The 19,107-nt window shown below is 38.8% G+C and overlaps 1 protein-coding gene across 1 annotated transcript in view; it reads left to right on the plus strand.

Moving 5' to 3' along the window:
• Window positions 1-19,107, plus strand: part of LOC111330645 (proteasome activator complex subunit 4) — a 47,195-nt gene that overhangs the window by 12,527 nt on the left and 15,561 nt on the right. Inside the window, exons 9-31 of the mRNA XM_088744807.1 lie at window positions 198-287; window positions 1,249-1,307; window positions 1,774-1,980; window positions 2,552-2,738; window positions 3,788-3,874; window positions 4,264-4,328; window positions 4,448-4,610; window positions 5,092-5,190; window positions 6,045-6,114; window positions 6,582-6,649; window positions 7,956-8,060; window positions 8,178-8,282; window positions 9,056-9,213; window positions 13,397-13,492; window positions 13,567-13,625; window positions 13,724-13,786; window positions 14,678-14,733; window positions 15,152-15,207; window positions 15,669-15,711; window positions 16,128-16,190; window positions 16,496-16,591; window positions 17,964-18,092; window positions 18,626-18,718. Of these exons, the coding sequence (XP_088600933.1) occupies window positions 198-287; window positions 1,249-1,307; window positions 1,774-1,980; window positions 2,552-2,738; window positions 3,788-3,874; window positions 4,264-4,328; window positions 4,448-4,610; window positions 5,092-5,190; window positions 6,045-6,114; window positions 6,582-6,649; window positions 7,956-8,060; window positions 8,178-8,282; window positions 9,056-9,213; window positions 13,397-13,492; window positions 13,567-13,625; window positions 13,724-13,786; window positions 14,678-14,733; window positions 15,152-15,207; window positions 15,669-15,711; window positions 16,128-16,190; window positions 16,496-16,591; window positions 17,964-18,092; window positions 18,626-18,718 (2,217 nt within the window). The remainder of the gene's footprint in view (window positions 1-197; window positions 288-1,248; window positions 1,308-1,773; window positions 1,981-2,551; window positions 2,739-3,787; window positions 3,875-4,263; window positions 4,329-4,447; window positions 4,611-5,091; window positions 5,191-6,044; window positions 6,115-6,581; window positions 6,650-7,955; window positions 8,061-8,177; window positions 8,283-9,055; window positions 9,214-13,396; window positions 13,493-13,566; window positions 13,626-13,723; window positions 13,787-14,677; window positions 14,734-15,151; window positions 15,208-15,668; window positions 15,712-16,127; window positions 16,191-16,495; window positions 16,592-17,963; window positions 18,093-18,625; window positions 18,719-19,107) is intronic.

A 19,107-nucleotide genomic window follows, 5' to 3' on the forward strand; every position in this document is an offset into this window, starting at 1 on the left:
TCATATTGTGTCCTATTAATTTTAAGGGTGCTCTGTTTAATTCCATATTCTGTATCAGGCACATACATGTACATGCATAATGCTTGTGTGGATCATATGGTTGTCTTGATCTTATTGTGTTCAGTAACTTGTACTGTACTTTCTTGTGACCATCATGTAGACAGTAATTCTCAATATTTATTACATTTATCTCACAGGGGGGTTCCAGTACCACTCAGGACCATCTCTGTAAACTGTTCAAAGCACTTGAATCATTTTATCATCCTTCCAACAGTGGACGCTACTCGGTACCTACAAATAATGTAAAACTTTGCCACACTTTGGAGTGATTACTGTATTTTGAAGAGGCAGCATGGCCGAGTGGTTAGGATGCTGGACTTGTAATCTGGTGTCCCAGGTTCAAGTCTTCCACCCTGCCACTCACTGGATGTGTTCTTGGTTGCCCCTAGTTCAACTCCTCGGCTGCACTCTGTAAATAGTCCACTGGTCTGCCTCCTGCCAGTGGGGATTTTTAAGTAATTAGTTTACATTGTGGCTGAAAAGCCCCTAAGGGCTAGGGAGCTTCAATTTACATATTTATTTATTTATTTATTTATTTATTTACTGGTACATTTGCTGTAAATGAAGATACAACTGTACAAGACATTTGTATCTACATGTAGTTATACTGTACATGCTGGAAGTCCTTGTGTTAGCATTGAGGGCCCTTTGTTAAATCAACAATAAGACAGCAGGTTTTTTTATTTGGAGGGAATGGTGTATTGACATGTTTTTGTAAGTGATTCTCAAAAGTAATGGCTGGACAGTTGGTTCCTGCGATTATTTTCCAAACTTAATATGTTCAAAAGCTTGAATTTGACTGTGCATGTGCAGAAAAAAGTGTTTGGAATTCTTTTGTAGGGGCATTTATTCCATTCGGGGATTTCATTAATCTGTTTGTCTGAGAGAAAGAGCAGTCACTTAACCCTAGAAATCCCATAAGTGACCAAGACAGAATTTCTCCTTACAATATCAAAACAATGAACGGCAAGCCCAAGCAATGCTAGAAATTCATGCTCAAAGCACTCAATCAAAGAGCATGTGGAATTCGGATGCATGTGCATACACAAAAACCGCCAACTATTATAGAAAACTGATGCTCTATGTTTTTTACTCCCAACAGTTAAATTTCATTTACCTGCTTTTAAAACAGTTTTAGTTCAAATGGCTGTATTGTACAAAAGCATTTTGTGTCATTTTCTTTGAAAGGGGAAGCTTCAAAGATTTCTGTACAACTTGCCAAAAGAAATGATCAGGAGGCTTCGAAGGTATGATTATTTTGTTATTTTTGCTAAGATAACCACTTCAATAGACAATTTCCGAATTGCCTTTGGCCTCTTATTCAAAACGAGGCCTGGTGCTCAACCATTATTGTGAAAATGAGTTTAATTTGCATGTAAATGAAAACTTATAATCATATGAAGGGATGAGCACCAGGACTCGTTTTGAAAACGAGGCCAAGGGTAATTCGGAAATGGGCTATTATAATACTGTGGGAATATGCATCAAACTGTCCAGGAAGTCTGTGAAATGTGCGGGTAATCTTAAAACAATTAAGGGTACTCCATGCCATTTCATGCTATGGTATCTTGGGGGTTTGAAGGTGCAACTGTCTTTCTACAGACCATAGCTTACCGATCACTTGGACTGTCTTTAGATTCGTGCAGAAAGATGAAATTGGTGCGTTTTCACTTGCATTGTACACATCACCTATCTTTACTTTTCTTCTAACAGGGAGAGGATTTCCAAGAACGCCTGGTTGACTCCCATTCCAGAAGAAGCCAAGCTGACAGACGCAGATCTCACTGCATTTGTTGAATGCCTTAAACCTGCTGTTATGCTGGCAGTGTTTAACAAAAGTGGAAGCTTTGATGCGGCTGGTGCACTGCAGAACTTAGCATTAATCAAGCCTGATATTGTCCTTCCAACTTTACTGGATAAGTAAGGCTTCACAGCAGTTACATTTCCTTTTTATTATTGCACTGAACCAATTTGCCAGTTAGTCATGATAAAAGCCAGATATCACATAATTTTGTTTAGTAATCCCACCATGAATATTTGGTAGACGCAGTGCCGTGTACCCATGCTTTTTAAACACTGCACAGCAGTTTATTTTTATGAACTTTACAGTGTAGCTTGCCAGAATATTTCCCGATGACAGGCTTTAATTAAATAGCATTTGATATAGGTGATGTAGGGAACAAATTTTTACAATGAGTAATCAAATATTGGGTAAGTGTACCATATGAGAAAGTGTTAGGGCTAGTTGAAAGCTCCCTCTTACTTCTCCACCATCTCTGCTCACATGCATATTGTCCGCTCATTTTACTTTACTTGTCATTTGATTTATGGCATCAAGGGGACATGCTCATGGGAAGTACAAAGCGCGAGTTCCTTGGCCAAAGAGAAGGCTGGATTCCAAATTCATTTTTAACCCTTTTGGACATCAATCTGCTGCTACGAAAGAATTCAAACTAACCACTACACTGTGTCCTTATCCTACCTGTTATAGGTTGTACGTTGCCCTTGCCACCCTTACTGAGCCCCATCAATTGACAGCAACTTTAAACTGTGTGACATCTGTAGCCAGGGCCCTTGTCAGGCCTGACGAGTCTTATCCTGCTGGTCGACACCATGTCTTACCATTACTACAACTTGTACTACCAGGGATAGATCCAAATGACTTCAGAAAGGCTCTAGTGAGTGTATATTCCACAGAAGGTTTGCAAGCACAAGTGCCCCGGGATAACTTCCGTTTTTATTTCAATATTCAAATTGTGAAATTCTTCTGTACTCAGTGATCTATAATCGGAGTAGTCTTGGCGTAATTCATGAATGTTATGACCCACTCCTGATGCTAGGTTTGCCAGGGAATCAAATGTGGACCAGAGAAGTAGCAGAGAGTTTTTTTTCACCCTTCACTTCCCTATTTCACCTCAATATATCCCTAATTTTCCTTCTGTCCAGACCCCTATGTTCACATACTCCCTCATTTCTACACTCAATGTGGAATGACCCACTCCTGATGCTAGGTTTGCCAGGGAATCAAATGTGGACCAGAGAAGTAGAAGAGATTTTTTTTTTTCACCGTTCACTTCCCTATTTCACCTCAATATATCCCTGATTTTCCTTCTGTCCAGACCCCTATGTTCACATACTCCCTCATTTCCACACTCAAATCTTTTTGCAACCCTCCCACCTTCATTCGCTTCTAGCGTTATTTCATTTTATGCCCGAGGCGTTTTGGAGTGACAGTTACATTAAACGACGATCATATTGTTTTTTAAGTTTATAGCACATTGTCGCAACTGTAGGGAAAGCGAGTTAAAAGTTACAGAAGGGAAAGATGTTGATACATGTAGTTGCAACAGTGAACAGTATAGCGTATGGTTAAACGAATGACGGGGTAGTTTTCTAAAGAAACTCTAGTGCTCCGTCGGTTGGGGGTATAACAAGATAATTTAGTTTTAATAACTGAGTTGATAACGTAAATTGGCCACCGTAAAGAGTTTCAAAGCTGACGTTTCGAGCAATCGCCCTTCGTCATGCTCTGACGACGGGCTAACGCTTTGAAACTCTTTATGGTGGCAAATTTGTATTACCAACTCAGTTGGTAGAACCGAATTGTCTAGTGTATGGTTGGTCATGTGTAGGTGAGTTGGCTATGGCTACAGTGTGTGTTACAGTATAACTATGAGTTTTAGGCATAATGTTGTTAAGTTGTTGTTGTTGATTTTTCTCTCCACAGGGAACATTTATGTTTATATCCACTATTGTTTGTCTTGTTCCTGTGGTTGATTGCTCAGAAGCTGTGGGGGTCGTAGAAATGACTGAGGTGACGATAATAAATTATACTTTGTGAAACGTTCTTTGTTTTTGTCAAAAGTATAGATTTAATTATCTTTTACCCGAAACTGGTGTTATCAATTAGGGAATTTTATTGGACGTTAGCCTACAAAGCCACGGACAGAATTGCCTAGTGACTTGTCACAATCATCTTTTATCAAAACAATTTTTTTCCACTGAGAACCTTGCTTGCTTTTTTAGCTTTTTTATTATTAAGAATTGGTCCGAGATTAGCTTGGTTTGGGTATGTAGAGTTCTGGATCATGCAAGAGATAAGTTTGGAGAGCCGTTCAAGCTTTCACCATTGATTATATCATTATTTGAAGCTAACCATTATTGTGATGATGACTGTTTTGTTGTTGTTGTTGTTTAACGTAGGATGAGAAAGAATTGTGTCTTGCCACTTCTCAGTTTGAAGACTTCGTGTTACAGTTCATGGATAGGTAGGTTACATTAATATCTTTTATCGTTTTAGCTGTACATCTGTTCTCTGGTACATACGTCGCAACACTCGAAGAGCATTCAGCTCAGTATACAATAAATTGCATCGGACCTTTTTCAGATGTTTTTCAATGATCGATAATTCATCCTTTGAGAATACATCCGAACTGGACAGTACAACAATGAAGGCAGACCAGCGGCATTCCTTGGAGGGCATGATGGGAATGGGTGTGGCGTCCACGTTTCATGCCATTCTCATGCAGAGCTCACCCAAGATTTTTCAGGTAAAGTTTCATCCTTTGTTCCTTTTTCGTTTTGTCTGTTCGCTTGCTTGGTCGTTCGTTCTTTTATTTCGTCCGCTCGCTCATACAATGGCTAGAATTCATTACTTTTTCTTTTGGTTCATATCTATTCATTCATGTGGTAATTCTTGTGATATTTTTTATTTCATATTCGATTGTTTATCTCTGGTTGAAGTTAGTTCCCAATTTTTTCTTTCATGTGTTACTGACTTTAAGATTAAACCATTGACAAATTCTTTGCCTCTCATTTTTATAACCCACCGGGATGAATTGCTGTCCAGCGGATAAATGTTGACAAAACCGTACCGCGCTATCCAGCATCGGGGCCAGGCACAAATTGAACTGGTTTTGAAACAAGAATTGATTACCGCTGTTGTGCTGCCGAGTACTTATTGATTTTGACAGATACGTACGTGTGCGATTGTCCCCTTTGCTTTCTTTTTTTTTTTTTTTTTTGTCGTAGAGTGCCTTGGAGAAGTTGTTTGCTTTCTGTGCCAACAAAGTACTTGAAACGAAAGTAGCTGGAAAGATGGCCTCAGACATGTGCCGTGCGGCTGCCAGGGTCAGTATCCAAAGACATAGTCTAGCAGCTCTTTTTGCCAAATAAACTAGTGTCCAGTGGTAGTCAAGGATTGCAAGGTAATCTGGTTATATCAACTAACTTGAAATTGGCCACTGTAAAGAGTTAAAAAGCTAGTGTTTCGAGCGTTAGCCCTTCGTCATTCGCTCTGACGAAGGGCTAACGCTCGAAACGTCAGCTTTTTAACTCTTTACGGTGGCCAATTTAAAATTTCAACTAAGTTGATATGACCAAATTACCTTGTTAACCCCATCGACGCAGCACCACAGTTTCATTAGAAACTTATCCCTTTTATTCATAAGTCTAGGATTGCATTGGTTTTGTTTCACTGCGCTCTGTGATTGGTGAATGCCGACTTGGTCACACAGTGTTTTTAAGTAATTTATTAGTGTTTTGGGTTAATTTAGTTAAATAAATAAGTTTTTAGAAAGATAGATACTTTATTATAAACACCTTGCAGCCATAGGCTGAATTACGGAATATTTACAAATACAGATGATAAAAAAAGGAGGTATAAAATATTACAACTTCGTTGTTAAGAAAGAAGGAAAATTATCTACATCTTATAAATTTGGCTAAAAATAAAACTGTTCTTCAAGCGCTCGGTTTTGCATATGGGGAGAGTGAAATCACTTTTGCGCCTCAGTGCGTATCTACAACTCTTCCTTTGGGAGAGGAGGCTGTGGAGTCTATGGGTGGGGTTACGGACTATCTCGTCAAACAGGTTGGTTGAAATTTTTTTTCCTCCTCTCGTGAAGTTTCGTTAGGCCAGCTGTTTCTAGTGCTACACTATATGCAGATTATTTTGGATGCAATGTATTTTTCTCAATTTATAGACAAATGCCAAAGCTACTCTGAAGATGTTCGTACCTCACTGTGGTTCTGTTATTGAGCACTTGACCTCAGGTTAGATGATGTACACACAAAATTGCTTATAAAAATGAAAACGTTTTCTTGCCTCGCAAAATGCTCTTAATGTTGTTCGTTTATTTGTTTACTCAGTTATTTAGTTACCTACATATTTGTTTATTTGTTCATTAATATATTCATGTATCTCTTTCTATTTTTCGTGCGGAAAAACACTTAATGTGCTCAAACTACTTTTCCTTTCACGTTTCTGGGCCATTAGTCTCGAGTCCTGCGGTATTTGTGTGTGCGTGTTTTTTATTCTGTTTGTCTGTTGTTGTTCTTATTTTATCAGAAACCACTTGATCTTTAAACTTTGTAAATTCAATTCTCTGTCTATTTCGGAAGTACAGCCAATGACCGCGTTTAAATCCCACATTGCTCGTGCAGATTATATCGTAATTTTGCGGCCATTTTTGTTAATACTATACTCTTATCGCAACTGGTAAATATTTAAAATTTTTCAGTGGAAGGGGTAGCAGACGAAGAAGAGGTTGATGATCAGCTTTTATGGAATCTTCAACTTCTCTCCGAGGTTATTGTCAGCTTGTGTTTACTTCGCTGTTTTTCTGTCGAGTTAAGCATGAATAAATATAGGTGCCCACGGCTATTTGTGGAAATACGTTTCTGTATGTGTAGTGAAGTTGTCTTTAAAGGTGAACAGCAATTACAGTGGACAGTCCGGGAAGCAAGAGCGTGTCGAGAGCTTACCCAGATAGTTGTCAGCTGTTACTGCGAAATGAGTAATGAAGTCACATGCTGAGACACAGCGGTCAAACGTAGCGCATGCGCGAGGGGTCAGTTTTGGCCGCATGTGCACCAATTTTCCGCGCAAAACTTCTGAAGAAAGTAAAGAAACTACCGCTGTCTCGCAAAATGAGCAAAAGAAAATTGAAGCGTTCATATCAATCTGTAAAAGAAATAAAAGTAGGGAAAAGGAAAACTTGAGACTTTTGAACACAAACTAATCTTATTCAACTTCGGATATCCTGTCGATTTACCATTTTTGTTTTGAGCTTTACTAAATACGTTATGAAGATCTAAGATATCTTGACTTACTGGCTTATGAGGTTGTTTGGAACTGGTGTGAGACAACTTGGTTCTGACAGCCTAAAAGCACGCCACCTAGGCATTACAACATTCGCACATGCGCAGATGTTGTACCGCTGTGTTTAACTTGAGAGCATTGCAAATATAAGTGGGTTTTTCCTCGCAAAGCTGTTTGATCACAAGTATTTGTAGAGTAATTGCTTGGTTCCTTGGAATGGAAATTAACTTATATTTTTCAGTGTCTGTTCAACACCAAGTGTCAAGTGACACTGTCTATTTTTAATAAATATATCTTATTAACCAGGCGCGAGGGCCGTACTGGGAGAATATCGGCCCGAGGTCTTGACAGTACGGACCTCGCTGCGCTCGGTCCGTACAAAAAAGACCAAAGGCCGATATTCTTCCAGTACAGTCCCGAGCAAGCTTGGTGAACAAGAGATTTATTACACGACTGAGGTTCAAAGGGACACAAGTGCGGTATCATTCGGGACCATTCGGGGCAGTGCCCGGTCCAATACTGAGAGAATATTGATCGGCAATGGAGCATTTTGATTGGTTGGTTTTATTTATTGGCCCTCTGACTGCCCGAGTCGTGTAATATATCATAGACCGTCATTTCGTTTGATCGTACAACGCGCCTTCTCCGCTGGAAGAAGTCGTGTTGACTGTTCGTTTAAATGCAATATTGTTTTGCATGTGTTTTTATTTTGTTTTGGTTTTGTATTTGCGTGATGCGTTAAAATATATGTATTAAGTACTGTAGTATGTCATCTTTTCATGCACTTTTTCAGGTCGTTCGCTGCAGCGGAACTCTAGAGTACAAAGACAAACTGATTACCGCAATTAAGTCTACGATTCATCTCAAGTGCAAAGAAGCAGCCACTTTAGGAGCTACAGTGAGTGGATTTTACATGATCATCAAGTTTAATGACTTCAATTGATTTCTTATGGTTTTCCAAGTTTTTGCGTAACAAAACAGTGTCGATTGTTAGTAATTGTGACATTTCTTGTAGCTTCTGGAGCACGTATTACGGCCACTGGCTAAGATATACCCTTTGGAGTGGAGAAGCGTTTTGGTTGACTTTGGCACACCGCCAGCAGAACATCTTTTTATTAGGGTGAGTGTTTCGTTCTTCTTTAGTATTAACAAAAGAGTACTGTCAATTTACCTGAGATTTGGAACTTCTCTGACTCAGGAGAAGATAAAATAGTTTACTAGCACACACTCTGTGCACTGTGAAAAAAGATGTAGGTAAATGTTACGTAAAGTGGAATTTTCCTGCAGCTGCACAAGCACTTTTTTCAGTGGTTAAGCATGACATTCACCAACACTAAAGTGAGCATGTCTGCTTTAGTAATCAGTTAGGGTTTTTTTTTCCATTTTTTTTGTTTTTTTTTTAAGATTGTACAAAATGTGAAATCATCAGGAGAACGATTTTGCCGTTGTGGTACACTGTAAAAAATCTTGCTCGAAAATGGTAAGGCCAAGTGGCCCTTCTACGTGGAGTTTATCCGGTTTCCTCGGCATAAAGCATGCATGGAATTGTTGTCTATCACAAGTTACCCTTTAGCATTTCGTCGGGCTTTCCTGAAAGCTCGCCTGTACCTGTTATATTCCTGAGTGGAGAGGGAATTTGTGAGAGTAAAGTGTCTTGCCAAAAACGCAACGCAATGACCCGACCATTCTTGAAGCTAGACCTTTTGACTCGAAGCTCTGCGCGCTAGCAAAGGAGGCTTGGTTACAAAACTGGGCCTGGTTTCTAAGCTCCTCAAGAAAGTGATCCAAAAACAAATTTTTCTGCGCGCTAACCGTGAGCCGCCACCTCCCCCAATAACTCACTATTAGATAATATGGATATTGACAATCACCTATATTGTTCAACATGGCTAGGACTGGGGAAAGCCTGGAGATATGTCAAATTTAAACATCCAGTGGCACATACCCACAGAGGAAGAAAAGCTTTTGGCGAAGGAGCTGTTGGACACTTTTCTACAGCCTGAGCTATCAAGACTGGAAAAGTTCCTGGATGGTTCAGTAACACTCTCAAGGTACAGTGTATTTTGCTCATGAACATCAGTTCATGGATACCCTGGCTCGACTTTTTGTTTGAAGATGGTTTCTTTTCCAACTATTATTGTATGAGCGCGTTTTGACATGAGACAGTCGAAAGTCGTGCTTCCGGTTGGCTATACATGTTGCTGTCTCATTTCTAACGAGCTCAAGTAGAAAACGTTGTGGATTAAAAACCTTCAAACGCCGTACCGTATACTATTGAGTTATGGATACACGCGGGTGGTTGCTAAGCACGAAAGAAGCGTAAGAGTCGCGCGAGGCGATAGCCGAGAGCGACTCTAGCTTCTTAAGTGCTGAGCAAACCCCCCCAAGTGCATCCATAGCTCAATTGATACATTGTAGCAAAATATTTCTCTTTCATTTAACGCCGAAATCTTGCGTGACCAGAAGAAACAAGCGCGCCGAAACTAGTCTTTGCATTTCCTCACGTCAGCAGTGTACACCCATGGGCAAATGGTAGACACTGAACTGACCAATCAGAGCGCGCGCTTTACTTTGGTTATGTTATAACTTAAAATCTGTTACATAGATGTGGCAAAAAGGCTTTGTTAAGTGTCATATTTGATCCATGGTACAAATCGCAATACTATTGCCTTTGAAACAATGAAGCCCAGAAATTGCACCATATCTTGGCTCCTTTTTAACTAGTGAATTGCGCGTGCGCAAGAACGAGTTGTAGGTATGATGGCGACCAATGGCGCTCGCCATTGGTCGCCATCAATCAATTTTGGTCGTTGTAGGTATGATGAATCGACCAATGGCGCTCGCTCGCTCGCTGGATTGGTCGATTCCTGTAAACTTTTTTTCGATTTTAGGCTTTTTAATGCATTTGATAGTTTTTGGCGAGTGATAAACAAACGAAATGGCGACCTTTGTTGCTAACAATACTGTTGGGGAGAAAAAGAAGCCAATGATAATCTTGAAAGAGTAAAAAAGTATACGTTTTTCATTTGTGAATTAATTAAAGTTTGCCCAATCTCCAAATACACTTTTATCTCTTGCAGCGTATATTTCATTTATGGCATCAATACTTCTATTTTTAAATGTATACATCCAGGAAAATGATTATTGTGTCCGAAAAAGAAAAAAAAGAAAACATAGAAGGAAATTAAGCTAAAGGCGTCTTTACTTGAAAACGGCGGATTTGAACCACCTTCGTCGCCATCCTGAAAATCTCACGGATCTCCTTGCTTTTTACCGTAAGGCCACCGATACTCACTCATACCTTGTGATGAAACTTTATATAAATATAAATTTTACATTTAAAACGCTGATTTTTTGGTAATTTCAACCGCGGGCTCAAACGACTCGAGTCGCTGCTCGCCGATAGTCCGATTTCGAAGCGTCGCTCACGGCCAACTGCTCGTAAAGTGACTTGTTTGAGGCTTGTTTGGTATTCCTGGAGCTGTATCAACGTTGGAAAGTGGTTCAAAAGTGGGAACTGCAGCGAAAGAAGCTCAAGCATAAGTTCAATCAATCGATATGCTGTTTCTTCAATGGTGTAACTCGCACTGTGTATGTGTATGTTATTAGTGCACTGTTAAGTTTGTAATGTATGTTTCCGGATACCTTGAATTAAGGATTTTGTTTTTTAAAAATGCGTCCTGGAGTGAGGAACAGAAAGTTCTAAAGATGAGGAGTGATATCACTCAAAATGAGTGTAATTATCAGTTCTCAAAACAAGGAATATATATGCACTAACAGTGAGTGATAAATACTGCCTAAAACTGATAACAGAGTCCTTACTTTAAGGTGACTTAAGTTTCTCATAGTAAGACCTATTTTTTTCAAAATGAGTAAGTAAAGATCTCAAAAGAGAGCACTTACTTCTCAAAGATTGTTAAATAATACATCATCCCTATGTCCTTGAGACAAGGATCTTAACTCCAGGAAGTGGTTCTTTCTATCAATATTTTGTGCATGTAACACAGGTTAGCCAGGCCATACTACAAACTCAACAACAACATTTAATCTGACATAATAAACCCAAATTGTGCTTTCTCTAAAATGTTTTACATTATTTTGAATTAAAGATACATGCACAGCAGCAAGTTTTATTTTGAAGCAAGACTTAAGTTACACCTCACTTCATTTTGATGTATATGAAATTAACAGCAAAGTGACATGGCTTTATACCTAACACCAATTCTTCAAGAAATTGCACAGCTACATGTTAACTTAATATGCTGAGATTTTAACTATTCAATAAAAGTCTTTATGCAGATTTACCAATACTAAAATAAACAGTATATAGCGGCTTCATGAAAAGCACAAATTCCTCAAGGAATAGGTATAGTAGCCTTTCCTTTGAATCATACTGAAGATTACTCTTTCTCTTTGTCAAAAGTCTTGCTACAGATTTGCCTGTACCTAAATGCTCGTCGTAGAGGCTCTACACCTAGGACATATTCTTCAAGAAATTAATACAGTAACTTTTCTTTTGAATCATATTGAAGATTAAAACAATAATAAGTTGACAGTCACAACAACAATCCCTTTACAAGGATGAATATCCTTGCTGGTGTATGACTATAATTCTGTCAACAAGTGGTTTATATTTAGTTTGAGATTCTTTACTCTGGTTCAGTAATTTTTTGTATAATAATCACATGATTGTAAGTAAAGATTACAATTGGTAGCAGTTTACATTCCATGCTTATTCTTCTGGAAGTTATAAATTTATGATTTATTTTGACAACCACTTTGATTGTCAATTGAAATTAAAAATTTTTGTGAATTAGATGCAACAAGGATATTCCTAATGCTTTATATTTAGGGTAAACTAGGAACACTCAAAACTGTGCTCTTGTTTCATGAAGAATCACAGATATTGAGTGTGTTGAAAGAAAAAGTAATGTAAAATCGTTTTTCAAATTATATTTAGTTATATTTCCTTGGGAATTTGACAAGCACAATTCCACAGGTATTTCTGAAATTTTGGCAAGCATTTATCATAAATCTAGTTGGAAGAAGAACCTTTCTACATAGAATGAATACTTGCTAAAAGCAAGGATTTGAGATATTTATTCAATAGTGGAAATACCCTTAAAGTGAGAATTCAAAGTCATAATTCTTAAAACAAGGAATGTAAATCTTATTTTTAATGGTGGTATTCTTAAACTGAGGAACTTTCATTGGAGAGTATAAAATTCTTAAAAGCAGAAATCTTGATCCTAACATTTCAAGGAATTGACTCTCAAAATAAGGAAAAAATCCTTGTTTTGAGTATCCACTGACTAACAATAAGAATTCCGAAAAACAAAATTTAGAGTGGTGTGAACATCCTTGTACTTGTTTTTTCATCCTTGTGCTAATAATGGTCTCAGAAGTGCGAAACAGGCTTCAAGGGTAGTATTCAGTTGCAACACAAGCATAGGCATAAACATAGCAAGCTAATGTGCAGGTGGGCTCAGCTGCAACATAAACATGAGCACAAGCGCTCAGTCGATGTTACGTTAAATAGGGACATTGTTGGTATAAGCAGTATAGTGCTTGCTGATTGCCTGAGACGTTCGCTCATGTTTATCCTTATGCTTATGCCAACCAAGTCTTAACTAGACAGTATAAGCATAAAAAGAAGGAAACGTTTTGATAATCTTATGCATATATGCTTATCCTTATGTCCGTGAGTTCCATCCAGCGTATAAGCTTTTACATGCCTATCCCTATGCTTGCATCGCAAGTAAATACTGAGCTCAGTATTGGAACAATAGTTTTATGATAAACAAAACAGCACCCTTTTGAACTTTCATTCCACAAACCTTTACTGTAAAATCTGGAACAATGACTGTCTTGCACCAAATCCTAATCAGGTCATATTTTCCGTCTTTGAGGCTTAATTTAGTTTCACTTCATATTCCTCATAATGCTCATTTATCAGTCAAACGATTCATACCTTAGTATGGAAATCAAACACCCATTTCTATTGACATTGGCTTATCCAATTCACGAGTTGGCTCACAGAGCCTTTGATTATCAATAATTTAAATCACATTACTTCAGTAAAGGAGAGATAGTGACGACTTCTTTTCTTATCACAAGTACGTTACATTGACAAAGGAATCGCTCATTACTGACCACTCACAATTAACTTTAGGGCAGTACGCCCTATCTTTGCCTGTAGAATGTTTTAATCAATTTGTACTTTTATTTCTTTAGGGAGGAGCTTCAACAGTGTTTAAAAATAATTTGTGGCTGTCTGTCTGGTGCAGCCGTTCTTTTACCGAATTGGCAGAGACCTCCACTTGAAAACATGTAAGAGTTGGTGTAAACTTTTTCGTTGATGGTGGTAGATTTTGCTATGGCTAACTTTTAATGTTATCTTACAGAGGCCTGAAGACTCTCGTAAGTCGGGGACGGTTTCAGAACACTATCACAATGGATCCAGGTACTGGAGTTGGTTAGTTTTGGTGTTACATTATTCTTTACTGCCAGCTCAAACTCAGCTGGGCTCAAAATAATAAAGCTTTATCATCCTTTTCTCAGATGTGTCCATGGGAGAACAAAACTCACGAGCAAGGATAGCAGAGACAATCCACAAACTGTTAGGTAATCCAGCGACAAATACGTACATTACTGAGATATACTCTGCAGCTTGATAGGCGTGTCATTCACGTGTAATTTGGAAATGCTTGTATTGAAATACACTCACGAGCGAGTGGGTGAGAGTGCATGCTCGTGGACGAGCAAGTGTGCATGAGTAGATCAATAGTCTCCTAAGCAGGGCTCGAAGTTAGCTCTTTAGTCCACTTGCAAAGTTTTGCTTGTAAGATTTCTTGTAAGAATTTCTAGTAAGAATTTCTTGCAATTTTTTTGTAAGAATTCTATCTCTAACCGCCTCCCGGTTAGCTCAATTGGTAGAGCGCCGGGCTGTTGTGCGGGAGGTTGGCCGGACTAACACTCAGGGTCTTCAAATAACTGAGAAAATGTTGCCTTTGTAATAATATCTGCAAATGGTTAGACTTTCTAGTCTTCTCGGATAGGGACGATAAATAGAGGTCCCGTCTCACAAGCCCTTGTATGTGAAAAAAAAAAAAAAAAAAATTTGTGGGACGTTAAAGAACCCACACACTGTTCGAAAAGAGTGGGGCACGTAGTGTCCGGTGTTGTGGTTTATCTTTGTGTAGTGTCTATCAAATTGATGGGGGGTACTGCGCCTTTGAATATTGTATGGAAAGGGCGCAATATAAAAAAGGAATTCATTCATTCATTCAAATGTCAATGACTTTATCTGAAATAAAGATTAGTATTGATGTTTGGGAGACATGGATGATTCTAACTCGCAAACGTTTGCTAATGAATATTTTTCTCATTCACAGATTAGAAAAATCACTCGCGAGGTGGCGAGCGTTCATTTCGAGCCCTGCCTAAGGATGAGATTTGTTTCGCTTGATGTACTACAGTATACTAACTAGAATTTTATTGTCATTGTTTTATTAGCTCATCTCCTTGACCACCACGAGGATCACACTAAGGCGCTTTTGATTATTATTAAGGTAATGAACAATTTTCAAATTGATTTTTTATCTGCTTTTGTGACTAGGTTGCAGCTTTACAATCGGTGCCTCTAACTCTGCATTTACAGTAGTTGTGAGAATGGTTGTCGGAAAAAAGGACAAAAGTGAACGCGATAAACTCGTGGGTGTCCGGTAATCAGTGAAAAATAATAAGTCAAATAAGTTAATACATTTATCAAACCCGCAATGCCACGTCCTTACAAAGTCGTTTTCTCATATTTGCCCGAAATCCAGAAGTCAGGGAAGTGTGCTCTGAAAATCACCCACAAAAACTTTCGGAGTTTTCGCATGCTCTTTTAGGCTTTTTTCCTTTTCGACAACCTTTCCTGAAATAGTTTTACATGTAGAAAACTTAAATTAATTGTTCATCTTTTCGTCATTGCTTTTCATTTGGCAGATCTACGATCTTCTTATGCTCCATGTAGGAGGCCAAAGAGACGAGTTTGACAGCAGGTGAAGCTTTTAATTCTTCTTTCCTTCATTTGTTTGCTCGTTTCGATAAGTGTTATCATGCCTTGTCGCTAGTAGTACAGTGGCACTCGGAGATAAGATGGCAGTGAGTCCCTCGAAAGTCGATAAGACGTTCGAGACTCGAGAATTTTTGTCTTGTTTTCAAAGAAAAATGTCAGTCAGATCTCAAGAAAATCAACTGGAGAATGCAAATTATCTTCCTTTCCTCTTTGGAACTCAAACGATTTCCATTGTATCAGCAGAGATACCGTCGAAATGCTGGGGGTAACTTTGAGATTAACTACCATGCTACCAAGGGCAACAGCATAACCCATAATAACCAAAATGACCTGTTCAACTAACAACTCGCTGAAAAGACTTTCCCTGCACTATCGTGAGTTACAAACGTACAAGAACTACCCGGTTTATTGCAACTTGAAAGTAAGCGCTTTTCTTTTCTGCAGATGGCGAAGTGCAAGTGCTGTTAAGAAAGCCATGGAAGACAAGGTATTTACAGTTTGACTGTGTGCATAGGATACGGTACAGTTCTCAAATCTTCTCCAGTTTGCGTTGGTAGTTTTGGTAATATAACCCCTCCCCCTCCCTTCCCCCTCCCCTCTCCCTTCCCCCCTCGCCCTTCCCCCTCCCCCTCTCCCTTCCCCCTCCCCCTCTCCCTTCCCCTCCCCCTCTCCCTTCCCCCTCTCCCTTCCCCTCCCCTTCCCCTCCCTTCCTCTCCCCTCCCCCTCCCTTCCCTCCCCTCACCCTCCCCCTCCCTTCCCTCCCCTCACCCTCCCCCTCCCTTCCCTCCCCTCACCCTCCCCCTCCCCTCCCCCCCTCCCCTGAGCAGTTTCTTCACTTGAGCATCAGTTGAAGAGTAGCACTAAACTTGAGCGTTTTGAACTTAAAACGCGTTTTGTTTACAGCTTGCAGGGAAAAAGAAACATGTTAGACCATTGCTCATTGAACGAGTCCAGCTACAACACGAGGTTTGCTCAAATAACCAGTTTGTTTATCATATTGTTGTTGTTGCTGTTACTATTATTTTTGATGATGTTGTTGTTGTTGTTCTGTCCATATGGCAGACCTACAGTTATCGTCTTCTTTTCCAAATAGTTTAAACCACGGAACGTAAGGAGTGGTCATTCATTGGCATAGTGTAATACGCACACGGAGTGAGGTTCATCAGCGCGCTAATGGAAACCCGCCTGGTGCCTTCTCATCAGCATTTACACTTATTCAATTTTACTTTCTTTCATTTCAACTTTTTTTTTTTTTTTCTATCCCTCGAAAGATGCGCATTTTAGATCGGATTTCAACGCAGTTAACAACACTACATAAAGTGTTATTGGACGATTTGTTTAAACTTGCAACAACAGTTTACACAGAGGTAAGCCTTTGTAGTTTTTTTATAATCATTTCATTATTATGTATTATATTTAATTAATGCATTTTTTTTCTATAACTCGTAGTTATGTGATATGCTTATGAAATTACTACCTTAGAGTGATTTTAGAGAGCTAATAAAACTCTTGAAAAATCACTCTATTATGACACTGTGGTCTCTGCCTAAAATGTGTAAGTATTCATTTACAATACAGTAAAAACCCGTGTGTAAGAACCTAGCTCTATTCATGTCTTGCAAAATAGGTTCTTATGTTTTGGGGTATTTACTAACAACTTAGGCAAAACAGGTTCTTAATAGGTTCTTAGCCTCAATATTTCAGACGTGAGGATATGCCAGACTTAATTTTCTATACTATACTGTACAATACACTGTGTACTGAACAATGTACTTAATTATACAGTTTAGAAGCTTATACCCAGGAGTAAATTTTTTTTAACTTGCTTTAATACATTACTGGGAGCCATAAATACAGTGGGGAAACTGTATTGTGACATGTTTTATGGAAGTATCAAATGTATAGAAAACATTTATTTTATAGTTACAGACATATTCTGCTACAACATTGTTTCGTTATCCAGAATGACACTTCATATAAGAACCATGCAGGTTTTGCTGGGTAAACAGGTTCTTATATTTTTGGGTATTAAAATCCAAAATTTCTGCCAAAAATGTTCTTAATTACTAGGTTCTTACACGCGGGTTTTTACTGTACTCCAATGACATTTGTAACCTACAACAGAACAAACTAACTAATCATTTCCTCCAGGAAAATAGAATTACTTTTTTCCTCTCCTTTTTTTCTTACTTCCCTCCCCCCTTTTGTAAAAGTCTTTTATTTCGCTCCACATTAATTACTCATAATCGTTGTGCATTTCTAAAGAAATATTTTGAAAGTCTCACAGATTTAACATATGATTCCTTTCTCACGAGTAATACTTGGAAATCAATACTCTGATCGTTTCCATTGACTTGACGCTCGTGAACTAGTATAACAAATTTTACCTGCGGACCACCAACAATGAGAGGCAAAAGTCTTGGCACGTACTATCACTTTTTGAATTTTTTTCTTGAACTCTCATTTATCTCCCTCCCTTCTCCCATTTCAATGTTGCCTGGTGCTGTTGTTGGTTTTTAACATGTTCACCGCTATGCAACGTTGTTTGCGGGGGGGGGGGCGTATTAGAAATGAAGTACAAGATTTCTTCGGTTTATTATGTTGATTGAGTGCAGGGTGGTCAACTACCTACAAAGGAAAGACGTGCCAACTACTTTTCTCGCTCATTGTAGATTTTTTGGAAGCAGTGCGTCATCTGTTCCGTTCATGACGACCTTATTGTTACATTATATTTTTCAGGTTCGTATTAAAGCTCAAAAAGCTTTGTCTGCATGCATCGATATGTTTGATTACTTTGCCCGCACTTTGGTTCCACCAACACTATCCAAGCTTCAGAACAATCCAGATGTTTCTCATGAAGAATTTAAGGTTTGTGGTCATTTGAAATTTAATAATTAACTTTTTCAGCTTTTTACGTTCTTTAACAAGAGAGTTTTGAAAGTTAATGTCTATTCCTTTGTCAATTGTCTATTTGATCATTATATGGCTATACGATTGGGTGGTGACATTGTGTAAATTTGTGTGACTCCCCCAATGCCACCTGAGGCCCCTGAAAAACACTCGTTTCCTTTATGCAGGGTTACCGCACTGGCCACTTCGCTCCGACGAAGGGCTAACGCTCGAAACGTCAGCTTTTGTAATCGTTACGGTAGCCAATTTACCATTTCAACTTTGTTGATATATCCAAATTATTTGGCCACTGTAAGACCTTTTACTGCAGTTTGTTTATCCTGCAAGCAGGCTCTCCTGTTAGGATTTCGCCATGCAACCCCCTTGCCCGAGAAAGGGGCCTTAGCGTAGCCGCCTCTAATACTATCGGCAGCCGCCTAGGGAAAAAGTTGACGAAACCTCCACTTATATCGTGAATGCGTCTGATGTATCTTGTTACCGTTTTGTTTAAGGGTGCGCTCTATGTGTTGCTGAATAACCGCATGTTGTTCCTGATAGTGCACTACTGGGAGGTTATGGTGGACGTCTGGCCTGTTATTGTTCAGGTAGTTACACCCCTTCAAATCATTTCTTGCTCATCGCTTTTTTCTCTTTTGGTATCGTTTTATTTATTTATTTATTTATTTGTTTTCCTTGTTCTTGTCACCAGTTCTAGGCGTTTAGTGAGTAAAACGAAGCGTGATAGCGGATGGCGCGATAGCGGAGGATTAAAAAAATGAGTAATGAAGCGTTCTGTACCTCGTTTTCGCGCTGCCGTTTCTTTCGGGCCGTTTTACTATTTCTCTCAATCTTACCAACTGAACGCCTGGAACATTGTTTGTTTGTTTGTTTGTTTTGTTTGTTTATTATTATTTTATAGAACGTTACAAGCAAATTTACACAATCCGCATATAGCATTAGCTAGTCTTGGCGGGTATTAGTAATAGATAAGTAA

This window comes from Stylophora pistillata, chromosome 14, assembly GCF_964205215.1.
Source record: "Stylophora pistillata chromosome 14, jaStyPist1.2, whole genome shotgun sequence".
Lineage (NCBI taxonomy): Eukaryota > Metazoa > Cnidaria > Anthozoa > Scleractinia > Pocilloporidae > Stylophora > Stylophora pistillata.